The 25,221-nt window shown below is 43.1% G+C and overlaps 1 protein-coding gene and 1 long non-coding RNA gene across 2 annotated transcripts; both read right to left on the bottom strand.

Moving 5' to 3' along the window:
* Positions 1 to 2,199: 2,199 nt before the first annotated feature.
* On the bottom strand, positions 2,200 to 3,310 carry LOC147639528 (uncharacterized). The gene is made up of 2 exons (XR_015263549.1): positions 2,465 to 3,310; positions 2,200 to 2,360 (listed from the first exon to the last, which is right to left on the bottom strand). It is a non-coding gene; the product is annotated as an uncharacterized LOC147639528 (long non-coding RNA).
* A 7,674-nt stretch (positions 3,311 to 10,984) lies between these two features.
* Positions 10,985 to 13,081, bottom strand: LOC147639529 (pentatricopeptide repeat-containing protein At4g18520, chloroplastic-like). Its single transcript, XM_086794421.1, has 3 exons — positions 12,731 to 13,081; positions 11,537 to 12,586; positions 10,985 to 11,371 (listed from the first exon to the last, which is right to left on the bottom strand). Exons 1-3 carry the CDS (start codon positions 13,079 to 13,081, stop codon positions 10,985 to 10,987), a joined length of 1,788 nt encoding a protein of 595 aa, XP_086650547.1.
* Positions 13,082 to 25,221: the final 12,140 nt, after the last annotated feature.

A 25,221-nucleotide genomic window follows, 5' to 3' on the forward strand; every position in this document is an offset into this window, starting at 1 on the left:
TTCGCTGAAGCTTGGAAGGCAAGCCTCAAGACTGAATTGGGGATTCGCGGGATGCACGGTGGGAGAAGTGGGCACGGGCATCGGAGGACCGCTGGCCATTGGATAGGTGGTCGGAACCTTTTTGTCAACTCAGGCATTTTTGTAAAATTGGCCAAAAATATAAACTCCAACATTTTCGTAAACTCACATATTCAAACACGGGTCGCCGTAGTCCCAAGTGAAAACCCTACCATCACGCCTATAGGCATTTGTGCTCTAAGGTATCGGTCGTTAGGTTTTAAGCTTATCCCCCTTCCCCTGGCGTTCCAACCGACTGGCAGTCATCTTCTGACCAAAATCGGTCAGATGTCTTTCGTTGGCCTTGCCCACCCATGACCGATGTCTTTCGTTGGCCTTGCCCACCCACTATTGATCTCATGCCTAAGGGGTCTTTATGACCCCATGGGAGATAGTGCTAAGGGAAGGCGAGACACTTTAAAAATTGTATTTTCTCTCACCATTTATAGGGCGTGGCTGACTTATAGGTTGTGGGATATTTATTCATGTGAGTAGGGCAGCTTTGCCTAGTGCCTATATAAAGACCTCTCTCCCCTCACTTGTAATCATCCATTCACAAGCGCATTGCTTGCCACATATCTGCCAACTGTGGCTTGGTGAAGTATGAGCAAGAAAAGAGGAGTGTAGTAAGCGAACTTAGTCCAAGCATAGATACAATACAGAGATAGGTTTGTGAGTTCCCTTCCTCGATAGGTTTGTGAGTTCCCATGAGGAAGGGAGAAGCATAACGATTCAGCAGTTTTATTTAGAAGATTGGGTTCTTTATAAGGACATGAGATGTATGCCACACAATGCAAAGTAGAGCACATGAACATGCCAACACCACTTGCATACGAGATTGTCTGCAAAACGAAGACAAAGCAGCTGAGTTGTCATTGCCGGACCGCCATCGACCCCCACCATGGCCGAGGTCCCTAGTTTGGAGGCTTGCCAAATCCATACCAGCCAATAGATAGATGTCAAGCAATGCGCATGTGAATGGACGATTACAAGTGAGGGGAGAGAGGTCTTACATAGACACTAGGCAAAGTTGCCCTACTCACACAACCTATAAATGGTGAGAGAAAATATGCATGCACCTAAACAAGGCCAGTTCCCATGATAGAATAGCAACAGCGGAAGCAACACATAGGAGAGAGGGAGACAGGTACAAAGAAAGAGAGGTCTTACATAGACACTAGGCAAAGTTGCCCTACTCACACAACCTATAAATGGTGAGAGAAAATATGCATGCACCTAAACAAGGCCAGTTCCCATGATAGAATAGCAACAGCGGAAGCAACACATAGGAGAGAGGGAGACAGGTACAAAGAAAGAGAGATCTTAGACAATGAACATCATATTATGTAGCAAGAGGCTTTACAAATGGCAATACCAACCAACAAATGTGTCAACCAATGCGCCTATGAATGGATGCTTACAAGTGAGGGGAGAGAGGTCTTTATATATGCACTAGGCAAAGTTGTCCTACTTACATGAATAAGTATCCGACAACCTATAAACCAGCCAGGACCTATAAATGGTGAGAGAAAATACACATGCGCCTATACAAGGCCAGTTCCCACATAAAGAGATGCACAAAATTCTAACACTTTGAATTGATCCGAAGGCTAAAGAATAGATGCAATGTTGGAGTATACACAAGCGGAAGCATAAACAAAGGAAAGAGAGAGAGAGAGAGAAAAGGAGAGACAGAGATTGTAGACAAGATCACTTTATAGAGGCTTACAATTGTGATAGCCAGCAGATGAGCATTACAATGTGCTTGGCATTGGTGGATATGAGAGTGATGAGGAGAGGAGGCCTATAGGAGGCCAAGAGCTGGCCAACTGCACCATTTAGCTGGCCGACTTACATTAAGACCCACGACTTACATAAAATGCCAATAATAAGGCCATGTTCCCACAACACACAAATGAGACCAACTTGCATTAAGAACCACGACTTATATAAAATGCCCAATAATAAGGCCATGTTTCCACAACACACAAATGAGATGCACAAAATATTTTAACACCCCCTCTGCAGCTCGTAGTGTGCAAAAGTTTAAAGAAGATAAGCTAATGAAGATGCAACCATGGACACTCCAATATTGTGCAGTGCCAGATACACCTCAAAAAGAGCACCTGCCAGCCTGTCTCCTTGAAACAAAATGCCACCTTAAATAGCAAAGAAATCTGTTGGGCTCCGAAGTTCCACACTAGTGTGTAGTGAATTCCAAGTATATAGAATAAAAAGCTGTCAGACAAACCGCACCCATTATCCCCCAATAGTGGACTGTGAACATATCGTGTCCAAAAAACCTTAAACAATGAACTTGAAACATATCCAGTGCATAATCTCTGCTACACCAAGCGCACCCATTATCCCCCAATAGTGGACTGTGAACTTATCATGTCCAAAAAACCTTAAACAATGAGCTTGAAACATATCCAGTGCATAATCTCTGCTACACCAAGCGATGAATCTGAAACACATTCAAGCCATGTCTACTAAAGCTGACCTTGTCTTGCCATGCTTGGAACTCCGACTAACGGTTCCCATGCACCAAAAATGGAGCTGCTAACAACCCACAAGCCTCCTCTGGCTAGAAGCACATGGAGGAAAACTATCTATATAACTAGAGAAGAACACCATCTTGGTCCTCTCGAGCCAAAAGCACCTTGAGAGCCCTAGATGAGTCACTAGAACCATGTGAATCAATCTTGTGTCCTATCTTTGCCCTTCTTTTGGAATGAACTTCTTCTTGGACAAGCAATCCTTAGACCAATGTCCTTTCTTCCTACACAAGTAGCAACGACTCCGACCTTTCTTCTGCATTGTAGCAAGTGCCTATTCGTGACCATTAAGAGACATCTTAACCTTTCCCTATGAAATGAGGACGGACTCTTCTTCCAAGAGAAGGAAGCTAAGGTCATCAAAATCCAACTGGCTTTTTGTGACCTGATACCGCAAAGCCCGAGAAACCACATCATACTCCGGCGAAAGCTTTGTGAGGATAACTGAGCAAAGGACAAGGCAGCACCCATTACCAGTAAAAACTGATCATGGATAACCTTGGCCTTCATTAAAAACGACTGCATTGAAATACTAGCAAAAAATACCAAACTGTAGAGTTGCCCTTGCAGAGTAACTGCCCTCATCGAGGAATCTCAAGCATAGAGATTCTCCAACGTGGACCAAACTTGATGTGCACTGGCAAGAGTTTGCACAACCAGACCCAACGAAATGCACCATTCTACAGGCATAAGTCCACCAATGTCACGTGCATCCCGCACTTGGATGCCACGTAGACATTTCTGTATAGAAGGTGCAGGACCTGGGATGGTGAACTGGTCCCATGTGAGCCCAGTCCGGGATGAGTCAGCCAGGGATCCATCTCAGTCATCCGAGGTCAAGTGTGCATTGTCGTGCACATGAGTCCAAGGTCAGGTGTGCACTATCTTGCACATGAAACAGTGCCAGTCCGCGTTGTGAGTCTCCCTCTAGAATGATGTCAGTGGTTCTGTGTATCTGGTATGATACCGGATGCCAGATCACTGAGTAGATTATGTTTAGGACAAGGGGCCAGCCCATCGAGCTACCCCGGATCTGAGTGTGGGCATGGGAATGGTTTAGAACCACCCCCATGAGGGCCAGGAAGGCCCAGGCTGAACCCACCAGCCATGGAGGGGCTGTAGGACAGCCCTAGGGCAAAGATAAGGCTATTTTCAGGAGCATACAGCCTTTAGATGGCTGTAGGGCATGTATGGGGCAGCCCATACAGGCTGCCCAGCCTTGGGATTGTGGACAAAAGTGGTGTCCAGCCAATCAGAAGCAGGCGCATCACTTTCAGCCTGTTAGGAAAAAAAGGTAGTATTTTTTGGGATTTAATTCAGCATTTATTGCTGAATTTCACCAGTCGTGGGACATAGCTTCTTTTTTCAGCTGGCCGACTGCTCCTCAGGAGGAGTATAAATAGTGGAGGCCATAATCCCATCATTCATCTCAGTTTTCACCAAGTGCTCAAGCCAATCAAGGGCCAGTCAAGCCAAGGAGATTGCCAAGCAAAGGGGTGGACTTCTGAAGGTCAAGGGCAGGATTTTCCAGCCAAGAAAAGGTCAAGTTTTCTGTATTTGTTTTCAGATTTACATCATTCTAATAAAGCAAATACACCATCCGTGGTGGGGGCCCTACAGAGGGTAATTGGGACCCAATACTGTGTCCTCTCCATCTCCCCCTTCTCTCTCTATTTTCTGCACATCTCCTTTCAGTTTGTGCGTTAATTCCGTCGCGAAAAGAGTGCTGATTTCTGAGTTTTGAAGTACCGATTCTTCTCCGAAGCTTCCGCATATTACAGTGGTATCAGAGCCTACTTCAAGGACAAAGATTCAGCAAAGAAAACCAGAAAATTTTTTCGCTCGTGTGGTTGGTTTTTAGACGCCGGTGGACTACCCCTTTCGAAGTGACTCCTGTCCCTCGAAGGACGGTTGGTTTTTAGCCTCCGGAAGTCTCCCACACAGATAGTGGATGGTCAGATTGCGTTCCGGAAAGGAATTGCATTTCCCCGCTATGGCGAGCTTTGGCGACGAGAGAGAACCAGAACCATGGGACCAGAGTGCACCAGGTAGCCCAGCTAGGGCACCCGGCTTGAGTGTCACAGACATGTTCCAGCAGATGAGGCGAGCAATCGCAGACCAGATAGCCAAGTTGGATGAGCAGAAGGCGCGGATTTTGGCTCTGGAGGAGCGTTCTCGCTCTCCAGCGTCGCGTTTTCCATCTCCTCCTCCCTCTCCTTCCGTATCCCAGATACCAGATCCTCGTCACAGGGACCCTCTCGCGGGGTCACAGCCGTAGCCAAGCTCCTTGCTTGAGATGCAGATGCGTGCATTGGAGATTCGACAACGAGAAGATGACGCCATGCGACGAGTGGAACACGAGCGTTGCCTCAGAGCTTTGGACGCCAGATTGACACCGGCAGCGCCCTCGAATCATTTTTCCGAGAAAATGAATTTCAGTAAGTATAATGGTAAACTCGATCCCACAACTCTGTATTCATGGTTACATCAATTTGAAGCTTACTTTGCCGCAGTTAGGAAAACAGATACTGACAAAGTGATCTTAGCTAGTTGGTACTTGGAAGGTGAGGCCATTCCTTGGTGGACTCAGTGGGCTCATGCCCACACCAGAGCAGGTATGGCAGCTTATGTGTGGGACGAGTTCGTCCGCGACCTTAAGCAGCGGTTTCTACCGCCCCACTACCTTGAGCGACTCGAAGACGAGTTCAGGGGAGCGCGTCAGAACGCGCAACCAGTCCTTCAGTTTGCCAATAAAATTTCGACCTTGTGTCTGCAATTAGGCTTATCTGATACGGACAAGAAAGGGCAGTTTTTGTATGGCCTGGACACGCAAATCCAATGGGAGGTGCGTATGTTTAGACCAGCCACCTTTGAGGACGCACTCTCGCTTGCGCAGAGTGCAAAAATGAAACACAATGGTGGCAAGCCCAAGACTTCCCAGCCGGCTTCTCCCAGGGCTAACACCTCGGGGGGCAAAAGCCAGAACCAGACGGGGTCTTCCCCAGGACAGAGCCCAGGAGCCTCTGGCTCCAAGAACTCGAACAATGCGTCTAAGCTTACTCCAAACCAAAAAGCGGAGGCAGGCAAGACAGGTGGCAAGTTGAGTGCTAAGGAGCTTTCTCAGTACAAGGAGGGTAGATGTTTCTTTTGTCACACAAAAGGACATACTTCTCGGGATTGTCCGAAGAAGCCTCCAAAGGCCGCCGCCGCCGCCTCCACAGCTTCCGTGGTGGGGAGCACAGCTCCCACACAGACCCCAGCGGCTACCCCTAGTTCTTCAACCCCCGGTGCTTCAGTTGGAGCAATTATTAGCCGGGAGCTCGAAGATAAGCAGAAGGGCGCCCATGACCAGGAGTATGAGCGCAACGAATTGCTCAAGTCCTTTGGCTACATAGGTGGCCAAAGAGTCGTTGTCTTGTTTGACAGCGGCAGCACGGAGGATGTGGTCACGGAACATGCCGCTAGGCGTGCCCGTTTCGAGCTGACTCCGGTGGACAAACAGGTTGAGGGTTTTAGCACAGGTATGACAACGAGCGTCAAGTATGAAGCTCTAGGTGCTAAGTTAGTAATTCAGGGCATAGAGTTTGTGCGTGACTTTATGGTTGCCCCTCTTGTAGGAGCAGACATAATTTTGGGTATCCAGTGGTTTCACAAGTTTCTTCCTGATGTCAAGTGGGACAAGCACACGTTCCAGATCGATCGGAATGTGTCAAACACCCCGGTGACCATTAAGTGTGAGCTAGGTATTCCAAACTTTCCGCTCATAAGCCACTTGCAGGCTAAGCGGGTAGTCAGGAAAGGCGCACAGTGTGCGATGATTTACATCCAGATAGCCCAGACGGTGGCCAGTGCTTCCGAGAAGTACTCGGTTCTCCATGAAAAGTTCCAGAAGATTTTTCTTCGGGACAGTCTCCCTCCCCAGCTCCCCCCGTCCAGACCGGAGGATCACAAGATTGACCTCCTCCCAGGCTCGGAACCCTCGAGCAAGTTTCCGTATCGCCTTTCAAAGGCAATGGAATCGGAGTTGGATCGCCAACTCCAAGAATTGTTGCAAGCTGGCTTCATCCGCCCCAGCGTGTCGCCATTTGCAGCACCGATCTTGTTTGTTAAGAAGAAAGATGGGTCTTCCCGATTGTGTGTCGATTATCGTGCACTCAACAAGCTGACTATCAAGAGCAGATTCCCGATGCCTCGAATTGACTATATTCTCGAGAGGCTGAATGGAGCAAAGGTGTTCTCAAAACTAGATTTAAAGAGTGGGTACCACCAGGTACGGATTGTTGAGGGGGACATCCCCAAGACAGCCTTCCGTACAGAACGGGTCCACTATGAATTTGTGGTCATGCCATTTGGATTGACGAACGCCCCCGCTACATTTAACCGCATGATGATGCGTATTTTCCGAGAGTTGATTGGAGAGAGTGTGTTCATATTTCTGGACGACATACTCATATTTTCAGCTACAGTTGAGCAGCATGACATTGATGTGGAGAAAGTCCTTAAGTTGCTAGAAAGCAACGAGCTCTATGTCAATGAAAAGAAGTCAGAATTTTATCTGTTCCAGGTACATTACTTGGGATATATAATTAGTGCCGAAGGCATTCGACTTGATCTGGCTAAAGTGGCCGAGATTGTTAACTGGGAAGTACCTCAGACAGCTTATGACATTAGATCATTTGTGGATATATGCCAGGCATATTCCACCCACATTGACAAGTTTTCTGATCTCTCGGCAGATCTCACCGATCTCCTAAAGGGAGTGAAAACAAGAAGGCAAAAGATTCGAATTACTCCACGAGCGTTGGAGGCATTCCAGAACCTCAAGGTGGCTTTGTCAGAAGCGCCTTGTTTAGCCCTTGCCTCGTGGGACGAACCATTTCAAGTGATCACCGATGCGAGTAACATCGCAATTGGAGGTGTATTGCAACAGAATGGTCATCCGGTAGCTTACATGTCTCGTAAGTTACTGCCCGCCGAAAAGAACTACTCAGTCTATGATCGTGAACTCCTAACAGTTATACAAGCCTTGAAACATTGGAAACATTTCCTGTATGGCCGTGACTTCGAGGTTCGCACTGACCATCAGGCATTGCGCTGGATTCAGACGATGCCAAGTGCACAGTGGAGTGATCGACAACACCGCTGGAGTCAGATATTCCAGCAGTTCGGTGGCATGATTAAGTACCTTCCAGGAAAGGCCAATCCAGTGGGTCGATGCTTTGAGCAGGAAGGGACAAGTATCTGCGATTCAGACCACTAGACTTGACCTTGTTGGTATAGGACTAGAAGACATGAAGCACACGTACGCGGATTCCGAGGAATTCGGTACTCAGTGGGAACAGGCATTGGATGCCACAAGACCATGCCATTTTCTGATACGCGATGGTTGGCTTTTCTACAAAGGCCGACTATGTGTCATGAAATCATTCCGGGCAGCTCTTCTCCATGATGCCCATGACGCCATTACAGGTGGTCATAGGGGCATGAATTGGACTCTGGAGAAATTAGAACGGCAATACTATTGGCCAAAGATGAGGCGTGATGTGTTTACATATGTACAACGCTGTGACATTTGTCAAAAGGTGAAAGCTCCTCGTGGAAAGAAGATAGGGTTGTTACAGCCTTTGCCAATTCCTGAGGTCCTTTCCAGGACATTTCGATGGACTTTGTCACAAATCTGCCTCCTAGCCTGAGTAAGCGTAATACGCAGTGTTTAACTATTGTTGATAGGTTCAGCAAATTTGTTATGCTTATTCCTTGCAGGGCCAATGTGACCGCCGAGGATGTTGCCCAGCTATTCATTCGGCATTGGTACCCGATTGGCGGGATTCCTAGAACCATAGTGTCAGACCGAGATGCCAAGTTTACCAGTCATTTTTGGAGAGCATTGTTTGATAATTTTGGTACTAAGTTGAATTTTTCCAGTGCATTCCACCCACAGACAGATGGCCAGACAGAGATATACAACCAGTTGGCCTTTGATGTATTGAAGTGTTATGTCCACGATCAGCAAGGTAAGTGGGAATCGTTTTTGCCTTTAGTTCAAGCTGTTTTGAATGACTCTTTTTCTTCAGCTATTGGCAGGACTCCATATGAGGCAGCGTTCGGAAGGCCTTTCCAGTCGTTGTTAACCAGGACTTCGTCTTCAGTACCGGAGGCAAACAGAGTGACGGAGTCTTACCAGGAGATCCTAGAGTCCGTTAAAGACAGATTGACTAAAGCGCAAGAGGCCTACACTCGATAGGCCAATAAAGACCGAAGAGACATGAAGTTTTCGGAAGGGAATTGGGTGTACCTTCGGACTATGAAGCAAAGATTGAAGCAGGTGGGCAAACGATGCCCAAAGTTGTCTTTCAGGAGCTTCGGACCATTTCCCATCCGGAAAAAGATTAATGAGGTGTCTATGCAGTTAAAGCTACCTCCGAGTTGGACTATGCACGATGTATTTCATGTCAGTTGGTTAAAGCCATATGCAGGTCCACCCCCTTCAGAGGTCAAAGACGAAGCGGAACCAGACATTGTTGATGAAGTAGAAGTAATGGTTCCAGAACAGATCCTTCTGCACCGTTTCAAGCATGGCTCAGGCCGAAGACTACGACAGTTCCTCACGAAGTTTCAGGACCGAGGAACTCATGAAGCGGTATGGCTCGACAAAGAATTTTTCGAAGACTATCCGGCATTATTGACGGATTATTTGGAGGCTATGCAGCTTCCGTCAAGTTAAGCAGAAGGGGATGTCACGTGCATCCCGCACTTGGATGCCACGTAAACATTTCTGTACAGAAGGTGCAGGACCTGGGATGGTGAACTGGTCCCATGTGAGCCCAGTCCGGGATGAGTCAGCCAGGGATCCATCTCAGTCATCCGAGGTCAGGTGTGCATTGTCCTGCACATGAGTCCAAGGTCAGGTGTGCACTATCTTGCACATGAAACAGTGCCAGTCCGCGTTGTGAGTCTCCCTCTAGAATGATGTCAGTGGTTCTGTGTATCTGGTATGGTACCGGATGCCAGATCACTGAGTAGATTATGTTTAGGACAAGGGGCCAGCCCATCGGGCTACCCCGGATCTGAGTGTGGGCATGGGAATGGTGTAGAACCACCCCCATGAGGGCCAGGAAGGCCCAGGCCGAACCCACCAGCCATGGAGGGGTTGTAGGACAGCCCTAGGGCAAAGATAAGGCTATTTTCAGGAGCATACAGCCTTTAGATGGCTGTAGGGCGTGTATGGGGCAGCCCATACAGGCTGCCCAGCCTTGGGATTGTGGACAAAAGTGGTGTCCAGCCAATCAGAAGCAGGCGCATCACTTTCAACCTGTTAGGAAAAAAAGGTAGTATTTTTTGGGATTTAATTCAGCATTTATTGCTGAATTTCACCAGTCGTGGGACATAGCTTCTTTTTTCAGCTGGCCGACTGCTCCTCAGGAGGAGTATAAATAGTGGAGGCCATAATCCCATCATTCATCTCAGTTTTCACCAAGTGCTCAAGCCAATCAAGGGCCAGTCAAGCCAAGGAGATTGCCAAGCAAAGGGGTGGACTTCTGAAGGTCAAGGGCAGGATTTTCCAGCCAAGAAAAGGTCAAGTTTTCTGTATTTGTTTTCAGATTTACATCATTCTAATAAAGCAAATTTTCTGCACATCTCCTTTCAGTTTGTGCGTTAATTCCGTCGCGAAAAGAGTGCTGATTTCTGAGTTTTGAAGTACCGATCCTTCTCCGAAGCTTCCGCATATTACAACCAACAATGTCCTCGCACTTCCATGGATATTTTTCCAATCTCATTGCCTCAAACCTTGTTTTCTGCCTGATCTTCTAACTTTGCATGTGCGATTATGCAGTTAGAACTTCTGTTCTCCTCAACCAAAAGAAATCCACCATTCTACAGGCACAAGTCCACCAACAATGTCTTGGCACTTCCATGTATGTTTTTCCAGTTTCATTGCCTCAACCTTGTTTACTGCCTCCTGCATGTCAGCATCTGCATAGATGTTAGACATACACACATAAGCTACAATGTCCTTTTCATCCAGTTGCACTGCACATTCAAAGGCTTGTCTTCCAAGCCCCACATTGCCCCATTTTCGACAAGACCCCAACACAGTATGCCACACCACAAGACTAGGATGGAACGGCATATTTTTTATCATTGCTACTGCCTTGTCTACGTGGCCCGCACAGCCAAGGAGATCAACCATGCAAGTATGGTGCTCAAGAGTTGGGATGATGCCGTAGTCCTTGCTCATGGCGTCAAAGTACATCTCACCCTCATCCACTAAGCCTACATGACTGCATGCATTAAGAACACTGAGAAATGTGACAGAATTTGGCTTTGAACCTTCTCCTATCATTCTCTCTAGGATATGGAAAACCTTTTCAAATTTCCCCAAGCTGGGCATATCCTGTAATTAATGCATTCCATGAGACTTCGTCTCGAACAAGAAGCTTGTCGAACACTTCTTGTGCTTCTGCAAATGAGCCACATTTAGCATACAAATCAACCAACACGTTGCCAACAGAGAGGTCTCTCTCCAACCCTTTTCCAGCGATCTCGGCATGCATCTCTCGGCCCTTGTCAGTCGATCCTACACCACCACAAGCTTTTAAGCTACAAAGATATGTGACAGCATCTGGACAGATGCCCTTGAGTTGCATCCGTTCAAAACAGTCGAGGGCTTCCTCACCACACCCATGTTCAGCACATCCTGCGATTAAGGTGTTCCAGGAGACTACGTTTTGACCCGGAAGCTTGTCAAGCACTTCCTGCGCTTTTGTAAGTGAGCCACATTTAGCATACATATCAACCAAGGTGTTTCCAACAAGAGGGTCTGTTTCTAATCCTTTTCTGGCAATCTCAGCATGTATTTCTTGGCCCTTATTTGTGGCTCCTATGCTGCCACAAGATTTCAAGCTGCAAGCAAATGTAACAGCATCCGGAGAAATGCCCTCCTGTTGCATCTGTTCAAAACAGCTTAGTGCCACCTCACCACTTCCGTGTTCCGCATATCCTGCAATTAGCGCAGTCCACGAGACCTTGTCTCGAACTTGAAGCTTGTCAAAAACTTCCTGTGCTTTTGAAAGTGAGCTGCATTTTGCATACGAATCAACTAAGGTATTCCCAACAACGAGGTCTATTTCCAACCCTTTTGTGGCAATCTCAGAATGTATTTCTTGAACCTTATCTGTTGCTCCTATGCTGCCACAAGCTTTCAAGCTGCAAGCAAATGTGACAGCATCCGGAGAGATGCCGCTGTGTTGCATCTGTTCGAAACGGTCAAGTGCCTCCTCACCAAGCCCTTGTTCAGCATATCCTGCAATTAATGCATTCCACGAGACTATGGTTTGAACTGGAAGGTTGTCAAACACCTTCTGTGCTTCTGCAAGCAAGCCAAATTTAGCATACATGTCGACCAAGGTGTTGCCAGCCAAGAGGTGTGTTTCCATCCCTTTTCCAGCAATCTCTGCATGTATTTCTCGGCCCTTGTCTGTGGCTCCTATGCTGCTACAAGCTTTCAAGCCACAAACAAAAGCGACGGCATCAGGAGAGACATCATTGTGTCTCATCTGTTTGAAACAGTCTATTGCTTCCTCGCCGTACCCCTGTTCCACATATCCTGCAATTAGTGCAGTCCATGAGACTACATCTTGAATTGGGAGCTTCTCAAACACTTCCTGAGCATTAGCAAGGGAACCACACTTTGAATACATATCGACCAAGGTGCTCCCAACGATAAGGTTTCTTTCCAACCCTTTTTTGGTGATCTCAACGTGCATTTCTTGGCCCTTGTTTGTGTCTCCTATGTTACCACAAGCTTTCAAGCTGCAAACAAATGTGACATCATCTGGATAAACACCCTCGCGTTGCATCTCTTCAAAATAGTGAAGTGCATCCTGACCACGCATTTGTTGTTCTGTGTAGCCGGCGATGAGTGCAGTCCATGAGATTACATTGCGAGCTGGAAGCATGTTGAACACTTCCTGTGCTTTTGCAAAGGAGCCACATTTGGCATACATATCAACCAAGGTGCTGCCAATGAAAATGTCTCTTTCCAGCAACCCTTTTCTGGCAATCTGAGCATGTATTTGGCTGCCTCTTTCTAGATCTTTCAGCTTAGCACATACCTTCAATAGGGCCACAAATGTATACAGACGAGGATGTAGTGCATCATCCTCTTGCATTTTCTGGTACAGGGTGAGAGCATGCTCTGATTCTCCACATTTGATGTAACCTGTGATGAGAGAATTCCAGTTACACTCATTTCGATAAATCAGCCAGTCAAAAACCTGTTGGGCGTCACTCATGCTCCCAACTTCAACCAATAACGAGACGAGTTGGTTCCCAAGTAATGCATGGGCTTCCAGCCCACTCTTATGCATGCAAGCATGCAAGCGCAGTGCATGCAATCGGTTTCTCTCGTTTCTGCACTTGTGCAGGATGCAAGCAAAGTCCTCAACCGAAGGCATGGGCGGCATCGCTTCATCCAAAGAAGCGAGTGCCTCCTCTAAGCTAAGCATCTCGAAACCACCGTTTCAGTTCAATCCTTTTTCTGCGTTCTGCAGCGTATCGTCATGTATTCAGACTAATTCGGATTGGCGAGTCCTTGGAACAGCAGACGCGAGCCCTGGAGCATCTTTCTTCTCTAGAAGATGGACATTACTTCAGGTGCTTGGGGCTAAGCCTTTGGTTTCTCGATCACAAAAGAAAACCTTCCCAAAAAAAAAGCCCTCCAATATCCACATTTAGTGTAACCCCCTTTTTACCTTTGTAGTCTTAGATGCTTGTAAAGCAATAAAAAATAAAACACTCAATTAAAATAAAAATGCAATGAAAAATGCTGATAGCAATAATAAAAAAAAAAAGCAGACGTAAAACGTAGTGAAAGACACTGATAGCAATAATAAAAAAAAGCAAGTACAAAAGCACGCAAGTAAGCGAGGAGCAAAGCACGCAAGGTAACGAGGAGTAGAACAAACGCAAGGTAAACAATGTCTCTCTTCTCCACCTGCGTCATGTATATAGTGCTTTTAAGTTCTAGCTGCAACATTCAGTAGTAGAGCATGCAAAGGCACCATGTTATGGTGTTCATGGCTTGGGTAGAAATACACTTCCAAGTTTGTGGGTGCAATGTAGGCTCCATCTACGAATGCATTTCATACGCGAAACCATATTTGCATGAAGAATCATGACCTCTTATCCTGCAAGATTCCCAGCAAATGTGGATTTGTTTCGAGAGAACAAGTTGGCGCAAAGACATTATGAAGGTGTTAGATACACCGTCTAGATGTTGTAGGAATATTACGGCTATCTCATTTGAGACTCATTGCACATCATTTTTATGCACCTAGAGAATGATCAAGTGATGTTCTACACGGCTAAAAATTTTATTTCCTTCAAGTATATTTGCATTCAAGAAGTTGTGAAGCCATGAAGACCATATCAGAGAATTTGGAAAATTCCCACAACTTTGGGAATCAACTTTTCAATTTTTAAATATATTGAGCTTACAAGCTCCAAATGTGTTGGAGAAAGTGGATATAGAATCTACTCATCAAGAGATTTCCAATGATATTTTACATGATAGGGTTTTGAAATATGCTTGAGAGGGTATCATGGCCTCCTTTCTAAAAGTGGGAATTGGGATTTTCCCAAATTCTCTAATATGGTGTTCATGTGTGAAATAGCAGAGTGCACTCAACTGGGCTGTCTTTCCAAGTGAAAACTGGTTTGAATTCACGAACTATGTTCTTGATTGCTGTTATCTCTTGCCACTTCATTTCAACCACCTCGTCTACTATGAACCTCACAAACAAGTCTGGGAGGCCCCACATGTCCACCATGGGAATCAAGTCTTTTAAGTTTTTCCGGTGCCAAGATTGTGTGCCAGACAAAGACGTTGGTAAGTTGTAGCATGCACGTTCCTCATAGCGTCCTGATCACTTGTTGCCTTATTTAATCTCTGATATGTATCGATGTCACACTATAACAACGTGCTATTTGAATTGTTGGTACATCATTAGCAGGTATGACTTGTATAATGTGAAGACCGAGAACAGTGTTCCAATTCTCATTCTAATATAGTCACACTGAAATAGACATCTCCTTGGTAGTTCCCATGTCCGAGTGAAAACAATAGTTTCAACAATGATATCAGCAAATTCAAATCGGTTGTAAGGCAAGCCATTATATTTAAATTTTGTAATGTGCTCTGCTAGTGTTGCAACATCACACAATTGTATCGAAGTAAACTCGTGCTTGTCGGACAAAACACTCTTCTTTTTAGAGGCTCCACTAAATTTTGATGTAGTGATAGTTCACTATGTGTCTCCGCTCCTATCATTGATTAAAACGGGTTATCCTATACATGATTATTGATGATGTTGGTTATAGCATCTGGCGAAAGTACACATAGCCCTAACCTTGTGTGAGGATGTTATACGAGTGTCTTGCACTTCTTTATAAGTTGATTGTTCTCTATATTGTATGCAAGTATGCTTGCAACTGGTCTAGAGGCTAGGTCTTTTAATATGCAAGTCCCATCGAAATCAGTCGACCAGTAGATTAGAGGATTGTCTAGTATAGATATTCTCTCCAGAATGCCTCTTAGGATGGCATTCACCCTTGAAAGTGATGCTCATTAACACATTTATGATGCTAAGAAGTTGGGTATGTAGCTCGTTGCTTCTGACAAATGTAATCTAGAAGTAGGGGCACTATACTTGCTTGCCTAGTCATATTTGTTTTACTATTGTAGCAAGCACACCACTGTGCTTTAACACTGTATTTGTGTGCAGTATCTAGTAACAGTGCACTTGCTAGCTTCACATTAGGCATGCAGGTTCCACTTTTAGTACGATGCCACCTTGTCAAAAATGAACACGTTGCATCTAGGACATAGTGCAATGTTGTTGGCAACAAGATCACTCTCAAAACGCCATTGCTCATATAACATCTCCACGTTAAACCATGTGGAAGCATTTGGCATTAGTAGTTTTTTTGTTTTCCTCGAAGGCCTAATTTCTGTAGCAATTCTTCGTAGGCTTGTCTTTCCCAAGTTTCGGTTTGCCATGTTACCTATAGTAAATGTTTGGTAGTTTTGATTGACATATCGAAGGTAAAGTTTAAAATTTACAAACATACAACCGTGTAGTTTTACTTATAACTATCTTGAAGTGATCGAATGAACATGAATTTGTAAATATACTTAAAAAGGGTGCTAGAGGCATGCTTGCTCTATCGATGAACCGCATGCCTATGCTTATGATTGATGGAGATCTTGAAGTACCTCACAAAAAGGATAATTGCAAATTGGTTAGCACATATGAATCTGAGTTACACGTTGTTGTTCAAGTCATATGAATTTTGTGATTATTTGTGCGAGTGAAAAAAAAACCATACATAAAGTATGGCAGGGAGTTGGCACAGTCCTCCCCAAAATTTTATAAACATAAGGGAACGTTCCCTTCCCCCGTTTCCCAAATAACACTCTTGGTATCAAAAGTGGACCAAAGATACACTTTGAGTGTTGAAAGTGGCTATTAGTTTGTTCGAATATAAAAGAGAGAAAATAGAAATACCTTTGTCAATATGTGATACTAAAGTCGATGATGCAACAAGTCTCATGTGATATTGTTTCCCGATCACTAATCAATGTAGAGCTATAACCACTACTGCTATTGGTGTGCACGAGTTATCTTCGACCTCGTAACCAAAGCCACAATCTGTTAAAAAACATCCAAAATGGAACAAAATTAAGATGTAGGAAAAGCTTCTCCTGTAAGTGGCTATTGAGGCAACTTGATCAAATAGCTAATCCTAAAGGGGGCATGCTTGAGGAGCTTCTTTCTCAGGATGTTATCTCTTGGAGTGCACTAACTGTAAGGTATATACAACATTGTCAAGTGTGGTGCTTTGGTGAGAGCACCACACTTGGCATACATATCAAGCACAAGCCTGCCAAGTACTATATCATTACCAAACAACCCTTGTCTAGCAATCTTATCATGAATTCGTTTCTCTTTTTCAGTTGCCCTTATGCTACCACAAGCTTTCTTGATGCAAAGGTCAGGTCATTACATCCAGAGAATGGCCCTTATGCTACATCTATTCAAAACAGTTTAGCGCATCCTAACCATGCCCCTTTTGAGCATACCCTACAATCTTCGAATTTGCGTTCGGGTTTTGTTTCGACATATCACTTAATCTTAGTGGGGGTTTTGTTGAGAGAGAGGTCAATGGTTATCGACAAACGAGAGGAGGAAAGAATCAGTGGTCGCACAAGGCTTCTCACGAGAGAGACACACACACACACACACACACACACACACACACACACAGAGAGAGAGAGAGAGAGAGAGAGAGAGAGAGAGAGAGAGAGAGAGAGAGAGATGTGCCGCCTCTGTTCTGCCCTCGACCTACCCGCGTTGTGTGCTGCCCTCAGCCTGCTCATCCATACATTCCTGCTCTTATGCATACTAAGCAATTAATGGTATGCTTACTATAGGGTTGCCATAAGCTCTTGGGTACCTTGATTTCTATCCCAAGCTCTCAGTAACAAAAACTTGTAGAATAAATGATGATAATTCGTAAAAATTGTAGAGTAAATGATGGTAATTTGAAGAGAAAGGCTTCTCTACATGCTCTACTCAATGTTGTAGCTAGAACTTAAAAGCACTATATATATGATGCAGGAGGAGAGAAGAGATGCATCCTTTACCTTGCGTGCTTCTGCTTCTCGCTTGCTTGTGTGCTTTGCTCCTCGCTTGCTTGTGTGCTTCTGCTTTCTTTAGCATGCGCCTGCTTTTTTTTAATTATTGCACTCTTGAAAACTAATGGCCTCGATGAACCTTGCATGTAGCACTGGATTAGCGATATCAACTTCAACAAAATACATAAAGTTGCAGTAGGTTCCTATTGTATGATAAACCAAGAACATTGACTTGACAATTGGAGCAAAAAATGGGGCATCATCCAACGTAGAGGAAATACTTGAAGATCCGTTTTGTAACAATATGCTTAAAAATTGACACAGCACAATGCACAATAACACTACATCGTACGAAGCATACCAAAAGGCCTGTCAATGGTATATGGTACCATGAGTCCACATTCCCATTAACATTAGGATATGCCATAATAGGACACAAGGCATAGTCCTCCTCATGATAAAAGAAGCATTCTCACACCTAGACTAGCATACGAGATGTTCTCGCATTCCACAAAACATCGACATTTAACGATCCTACAACTACCCATGCCCCAAATGTTAATCCCCATGCCTAATCCTTTCTCCATTGTGAGACTCAAACGACTCTAAATTCAAGTACAATGCAAGCATTGTATATTCTTTCACTCTCTATTAATAACAAAATGGTGTTGTAGAGTACAAGAATTCTACTATTATTGAGATGGCAAGGATTATGCTTTAATGGTAGGAATCTACCTAATCCTTTTGGGATGAGGTAATTAACATGACTAAGTACATTCTAAATAGGAAAACAACAAAGGCTATCAAAGGATGACTCAATTACAGGCCTACTTAGGTAAGAAACCTTTAGCTACATACTTGAAAGTTTTTTGGCATGAATGTTATGTATACGCTCCAGATGCTTAGAGAACCAAATTGGATTCCATAAGCAAAAAATCAATCTTCTTCGGTTACAACATGGAGTTGAAGGGATATTGGCTCTATGACCCTTATGCAAAGAAGATCATAGTGAGCCATGATGTGTATTCTAAGAACAACCACATCAGATGGAGGAGGAGCTTTCTTCTTCTTTATCATGCAATAGGGAAATCACCAAAGAAACACAACCTCCGCATGTATCATAGGCTTCCTTGCATTTTGATGGAGAGCTGCCTACCCCATTCTTATGGACATGGATTTTGAAGATGAAGAATAAGAGCATGATGTGCCACAAAAAGGTAAGCCATTTCCTAAGTGGTATAGGTAACTTTTACATGGAGTAGAACCTCCAGCCATCAAGGATGTACCTCAAGATATTCGCACATCTATAAGGTTAGAGGAGAAAAATAGGGCTTGGGACATAATTGTGGCACTAATAAGTGGGTTTACAAACCAAAATATAAATCTGATCATACTTTCAAAAAGTACAAGGCACGGCTCATCAATTTTGCACAAGTTAAAGGTTTTGACATTCAAGAAACTTTTGCTCCTACAGCCAAGTTAACCATAATCTACACCATTCTAGCATTGGTAGTGCAAGGGGAATGGCATGTTCTCCAAATGGATGTAAAATCTACTTTTTTCATTGGGAACCTTGAGAAGGTGGTATATGTGGAACAGCCACCCAGGTTCGTGGTTTTCTTGATTTTGAACGTAAAGGCACTCTATGGGCTCAAATAGGCCCCATGAGCATGGTACTAGAGGATTAATGTTTACTTTATGAGTATTGGTATCATACATAGTCCTTCAGATGTAAATTTATATGTCTTTTATCCAGCAAGGGAAGTATATGGTCATTGTTCTCTATGTAGATGACCTCATCTTGATAGGAGATCTCATTAGAAAAAGATCTTACAAACACAATAGATGACCTCATTTTGATAGGGAGATCTCACCGGGAAAAAGATGTCACAATAGATGCTTAATGTAGAGTTTGAGATGATAGATCTTAAACTCATGCATTATTATTTTAGGGATTAGGGATTGAGGTCTAGAAAAAGCTAAATAACATCATTTTCATCTCTTAGAAAACATATATAGGTGAGATACTCAAGGCATTTGGCATGACTAAATGCAAGGCAATGGAGGTTAATTCAAAGCTATCTATCCTCGAGGGGTCACTCATAAAAGGATGATTAATTCTTTTAAACTTGTTTATGATACAAAAAAATCAAATTAACTCATTCTAAATTGAAAGAGGGTTATGCTAACATTTTTAGAAATGAGGAATGGTTATTTTAGATTAATCAAGAGAATTAATCATAATTATGCCTATAATTATGGTTATAATTATGCTATGTATGCATAAACTAATTTTAGTTTAAAAGAGGAGTTCCTATCATATTTTCATTACAAGTATTCATTTAAAAATAGAAAATTGAATATTCTCAGTAATTGCAGTGAAGCTATGGTAAAATTTTTCAGAAAAAAATATAAATCTTATTTTATGCATGATTTTAATAAAGCAAAAAGAGGAATTCCTATCATATTCTAGGCATAGATATATATGTAAGTGTAGCACATGGATTCAAAAGAAAGGGTTTTTAAAATTTTCTACACATTTTTTACTTACAAAGAAGGGTACCATTTTAAGGAGGTATTCACATGTTGAATAGAAAAAGGGTGTGATTTATTCATGAAAATTTCATAGATAAGGGGTTTTTAAAATAGGCCTTGAATGCACATGATACAGAGGGTTTACATAAGGTGAACCCCCCGAGTATCTATCAAAGCATGTGGACGGAACCGTATACAAGAAATTGGTTGGTAGCCTTATCTTCTTATGTAATACTAGACCAAACATTAATTTTGCTATTGGTGTTTTAAGTAGGTTCTCCAATAAGCCTCAAGAGAATCATCAGAATACTACACTATACATCTAGGGTGCTTTGGAGTATGGTATCACCTATGTTTCATGCAAGACCCTTAGTGATTTTATGACTCAAATTGGTTGAATGACTCAAACACCGAGCACTCAATACACTAGGTATTATTTTTCTCTTGGCTTGGGATGCATCTCTTAGATTAATAAGAAACTACTCTCTCATTAACATAAGCTAAGTACAAAGTTGTATACATTTACATCATGTGAGGCATTGTAGCTAAAGAGGATTCTACAAGCTATGGGAGTGCTGTAGAAGCAGGCTACAATGCTGCAATGTGTGACAACTAGAGTTGCATGGCCATTGCTTGGAATCCTATGTTTTATGCTTGCATAAAACACATTGAGATTTATATCACTTTGTTTACAAGCTCATCATGTTCAGGGAGGACGAGATGGTCTATTTCTTGCTTGACGATATAGAATTGTGTAGAGACATCTTCACAAGGCTCTTAGCAAGGATCAAATGGAGTGGCCATCCTTTATAGGTAAAGAAACTTTGCCAACATGCCTATTAGGGTGTGATGTATCATCACCCTTATCATTTCTATGTCTAACCTAGTTTTTCCAAATCCCTCATTTCTATGAACCACTCACTGTTAGTAGTAGCTCATTATTAGAGACACCAAGGAACTTAGCCAAAACATGCATAATAGGGTGTGATGTGTATCATCACTCATTTCTACATCTAACTTTCTACATCTAACCTAGTTTTTCCAAATTTCTCATTTCTCACACTGTAGCTAGTCATATGGTTAGAGGCACCATAATTAACATACCATACATCCCTTGAGTTTGATACATCTATAGTTGTGGAACTTAGCAGATCTTGTATCAAAAATAGCTTCTCACTTCTATCTTTAGCATGTTTACTTGAAGATGCATAGTTTTCTTATTGTAACTTCCCACTTTTTGTGTTAATCTTTTTCTTCTTGTAGCAGTTCTTTAATATATACCTTGGTTTGCCACAATATTAGGATTTCCACATTACTTTCTCATCCACCTCAGCCTCTCTAGATCCCCCTCTACCTTTACAGTGGTCTCTCCACCTATTTGTGATTGAGAGTCCTGTTGTTGTTCATGATTCTTGTTTCCATATTAGCATGCACCTCAACCTCTACCTCTACCTATGTCTAAGTAGAAGGCCTACTCTCTTGCATATTGTTCTTCGACAATTGCATCTTTCTAGTTTTGGTACTTGTGCTATACAACGTAACCAAGGTATCCCATGCATCTTTAGGTGTTGTTACATTCTATATGTGACTAATCATCGAGTCTAACACACTAATAAAGAGCCACTACATGAGCTTGCTAGTCTTGCTACTAGCACTCTCATTCCATTCTTTAAAAGAATGTACCTATTATGGAGTAGGATTTTCTTTGGGAAGTGTTTACCCCTTCCCCCAATAGCTTAAGTACATAGACAAGAAAATATTGTACACACACTTAATCACCTATAAACAAGAGAGAAAGAGAAATGAATAAATGTATTATGGGGATTATGATGACTACCCATGTAGACATTTCCAAGGGAGGCTCTCTAACCATGTTTGATGATGCAGCTAGCTTGTTGAGATGCATTACCACTTCATGAGAGAGAGAGTCCTGGTAGGCAACATCAACTTGGCCTACGTCAACACACACATGATCAAGTTGCTAACATCTTCTCATGAAGGCCTTGGGAGCTGAGAAGCTTTGCAGACTTTGAGATGTGCTTGGAGTTCATGAGCTAGAGTTGAGCTTAAGGGGGAGTGTTGAGGCACCTCTCAAGCGCCTGCATGTCCATTCGACATTTATATCACTGGTTTGGTAGCTAGCACCGACATATATTCACTAGAGATTCTACAGCTGGACTACAACAACTAGTCCACATCTACCCACTTCTCTTAGCGTGTTCACATTATGGACCGCTTGTATATACTCTATTATGTGTGTTAGTAACTTTATCTTCTTTGTAGACCTCTTTTGTTGTGTAAAGAAGAAGAATTTTCAGCCTCTCCCCTTGTGTGCTCTCTTCTAAGGTTTGTGTGAGTGTGTGTGTGTGCATGCAAGAGCTCAAGCTCTCTTCTTCCCTGCATCTTTTCAATAAACCCCTGCCATCTCTCACTATTATTGAGGGATGCAACAAGGAGGAAGCTTCAACATCCACAAAATCTATGGAAACCTCCTCCACTTCACCGTTCACTATTCACAAAACTCTCAATTATTCTACCTCCAAACAGCAAACACTTGCATATTAAAAGTACAAATAGATACAACGAGTTATAAATTGTCAACCCAAATCTACCTTGAAATGGGTTCCCAATATTTCTCTATCCATACCACCTCAACCAACCAAGCAAGGAGGACCTCAACACAAGAATCGGTGCAGGAAGTCCAAGTTACAAGTTACCTCAAAATGGATCACCGAATGCTTATTAAAAGCTCAAGGCTACTATGAGGGTAACCATTGTATTTGGATACCAAAACATAAAAGTATATCACTAGTCTCACTACTGTCACTTAAAAATTCCCAAAACTCCTCATCAATGATGAATAAAGACTTCAATAGCTCAAATTCCAATAAAGTGAAAGATATTGTAAAAGAACCTCCACCACCAACACCAACACCCAAAAAAGTCTCGATCCCAAAGAGAAACCTATCACACAAGACATGGTGATTGATGGTGAAGCTTCTACATCACTAAAGGTTACAAAACCACTGTTGGCTATCCAAACCCCAACCCCATTGATTTCCCTAGAGCGACCCACTATGCAAGTGTCAACTACATTCCTCATCTATAAGGGTAAACCCTTAAGCTCCATCCAGGCTTATGAGATCCCTTTTTTGCCATTAAAGATAGAAGTTGACATGCCACAACAAGTAACAAAGGGTGCTCCTAGCCAACAAACATTGAGGACGCAAAGTTGGAAGGGATGGTTACAAAAAAACTACAATTGCACGGTCAAGATATGATAGAAAGTAGGAAGGATGTTGAGATATCGAGCTCAACTAGTGCTACAACGGACATTGATGACCCGCCTGGGTGATAACTTTCACACTTATGTAACTGGCATAGTTGGTGCAATTATGGTCGATATGCCGCTAGTGGATGACAAGCTGTGTGACCACTTTGAAGTACTAGATTTATGGCATCGTTATAGTGCCAGCTCATATAGTCGAGTTCACACTATAGACCGGCCACTTTTTATGTTGTAGGAGAGTACTTTCCCTATACGTATATACTCTTATTTTTTAGTTATGTTGTTATAGAGAAGAGAAGAAGATAGAAGAAAATTCAGCCATCCATCTCTCTTGTGTCTTGCACTCTTTTGTGTGTGTGTGTGTGTGCTTACAAGGATCAAGCTCTTTCTCTCCCCCACATTCTCTTTACTGTATCAGAGCTCCGATTTATGTGAGATCTAAGAAGTGAAGCAAGAGGAAAGAACAAGTGAGCAAGGAAGTGGTACATAGGTAAGAGCATCACCATCTCTTTCCCTTCTTGGGTACAACACCCCTCGGTAGCTTTGGGAACTACACATCTCCGATTGAGGAGCTATCTTTTCGCAGGCTTGGAGAAGCCTGTGTTGTACGCAATAATTTGTACTATAGTTTTTTTTTGCCAGAATCGCGTTTCGGGCACATCTTCGTCTCCGTTCTATCACTGCAAGGTATTTTCAATAGTTTCGCGAAGTTCTAGTTGAGAACTATCTCTGGTCGAAATCTGGTTATTGCAGTGCAACAATGCATTTTGGGAGGCAGACAGTGTTTGCACATTTATTTTTGACACTGGGCGCATGCACATGTACCTTGGCTAGATCTGGTGACATACAAGTTGTATTGAAGTACCGCACTAGTCACAGAAGATATTGTTGTGTTACAGATTGCATACATAAATTATCTGTTGTTATTTTTTTATTATTGTATGAAAATATGTCTGGTAACGAAATCAATCAAATTGTCAGTGAGAAGCTCGACAAGAAAAACTTCCATGCCTAGAAGTTCATAATGACCAATTTCCTTATGGGTAAAGAATTTTGGGACTATGTTGAAGGAGACAATGAGGAGCCTCCTGAGCTACCTGAAGAGAATGCCACTCCAATAGACATAAAGACATTCAAGGATTGGAACCAGGGTGCAAGGAAATTCATGTATTGGCTTTCCATTAGTGTCATAGACACAATGATATGACAGATACAAGATGTCAACACTCTAGCAGTTGTGTGGAAGAATCTGGTGCAGATGTTCCAGATACTTGGTGATATGGGTGAGCCCGTGGATAAGGCAGTTGTCATTTATTGTGTGACAATATGAGTAACATACAGTTGGCCAGTAACCTAGTATACCATGCTAGAACGAAGCACATTAAGATGCACTATGACTTTGTGAGGGAGAAGGTTCTAGTAGGTGATGTAGATCTGGTATATGCCAGCGCACAGAGGATTATGTGCTAACATCTTCATGAAGGCATTGGGCACAGAGAAGCTCCACAAGTTTAGGAGCTTACTTGGAGTGCATTATGCGAAGTTGATCTCGAGGGAAAGTGTTGAGATATCGAGCTCAACTAGTGCTACAGCAGACATTGATGACCCGCCTAGGTGATAACCTCCGCACTTATTTCATTGGCATGGTTGGTGAGATTATGGTTCATATGCCGCCAGTGGGGATGACAGGCTGTGTGATAGCCACTTTGGAGTACTAGAGTTATAGCATAGCTATAGTGTCAGCTTATATAGTTGGGTTCACACTATAGGCCAACCATTTTGTATGTTATTGTAGGAGAGCACTTTTCCTTTATGTACGTATTCTTATCTTTTAGTTATATGGTTAATAGATAAGAGAAGAAGATAGAAGAAAATTCAGCCATCCAGCTCTCTTGTGTCGTGCACTCTCTTGTGTGTGTGTGTGTGTGTGTTTGCTTGCAAGGAACTCAAGCTCTCTCTATCCCCCACATTCTCTTTATTATAGCCTTAAAAAGGAAGAAAATAATAAGATATTCCAATCCCACAATTATAATTTCTATATTCCAATAGCAGAAGCAAGATCTTAAGCATTGAATTTCAAAAAT

Source organism: Cibotium barometz, chromosome 4 (genome assembly GCF_041138505.1).
Source record: "Cibotium barometz isolate CiBa-2024 chromosome 4, ASM4113850v1, whole genome shotgun sequence".
Lineage (NCBI taxonomy): Eukaryota > Viridiplantae > Streptophyta > Polypodiopsida > Cyatheales > Cibotiaceae > Cibotium > Cibotium barometz.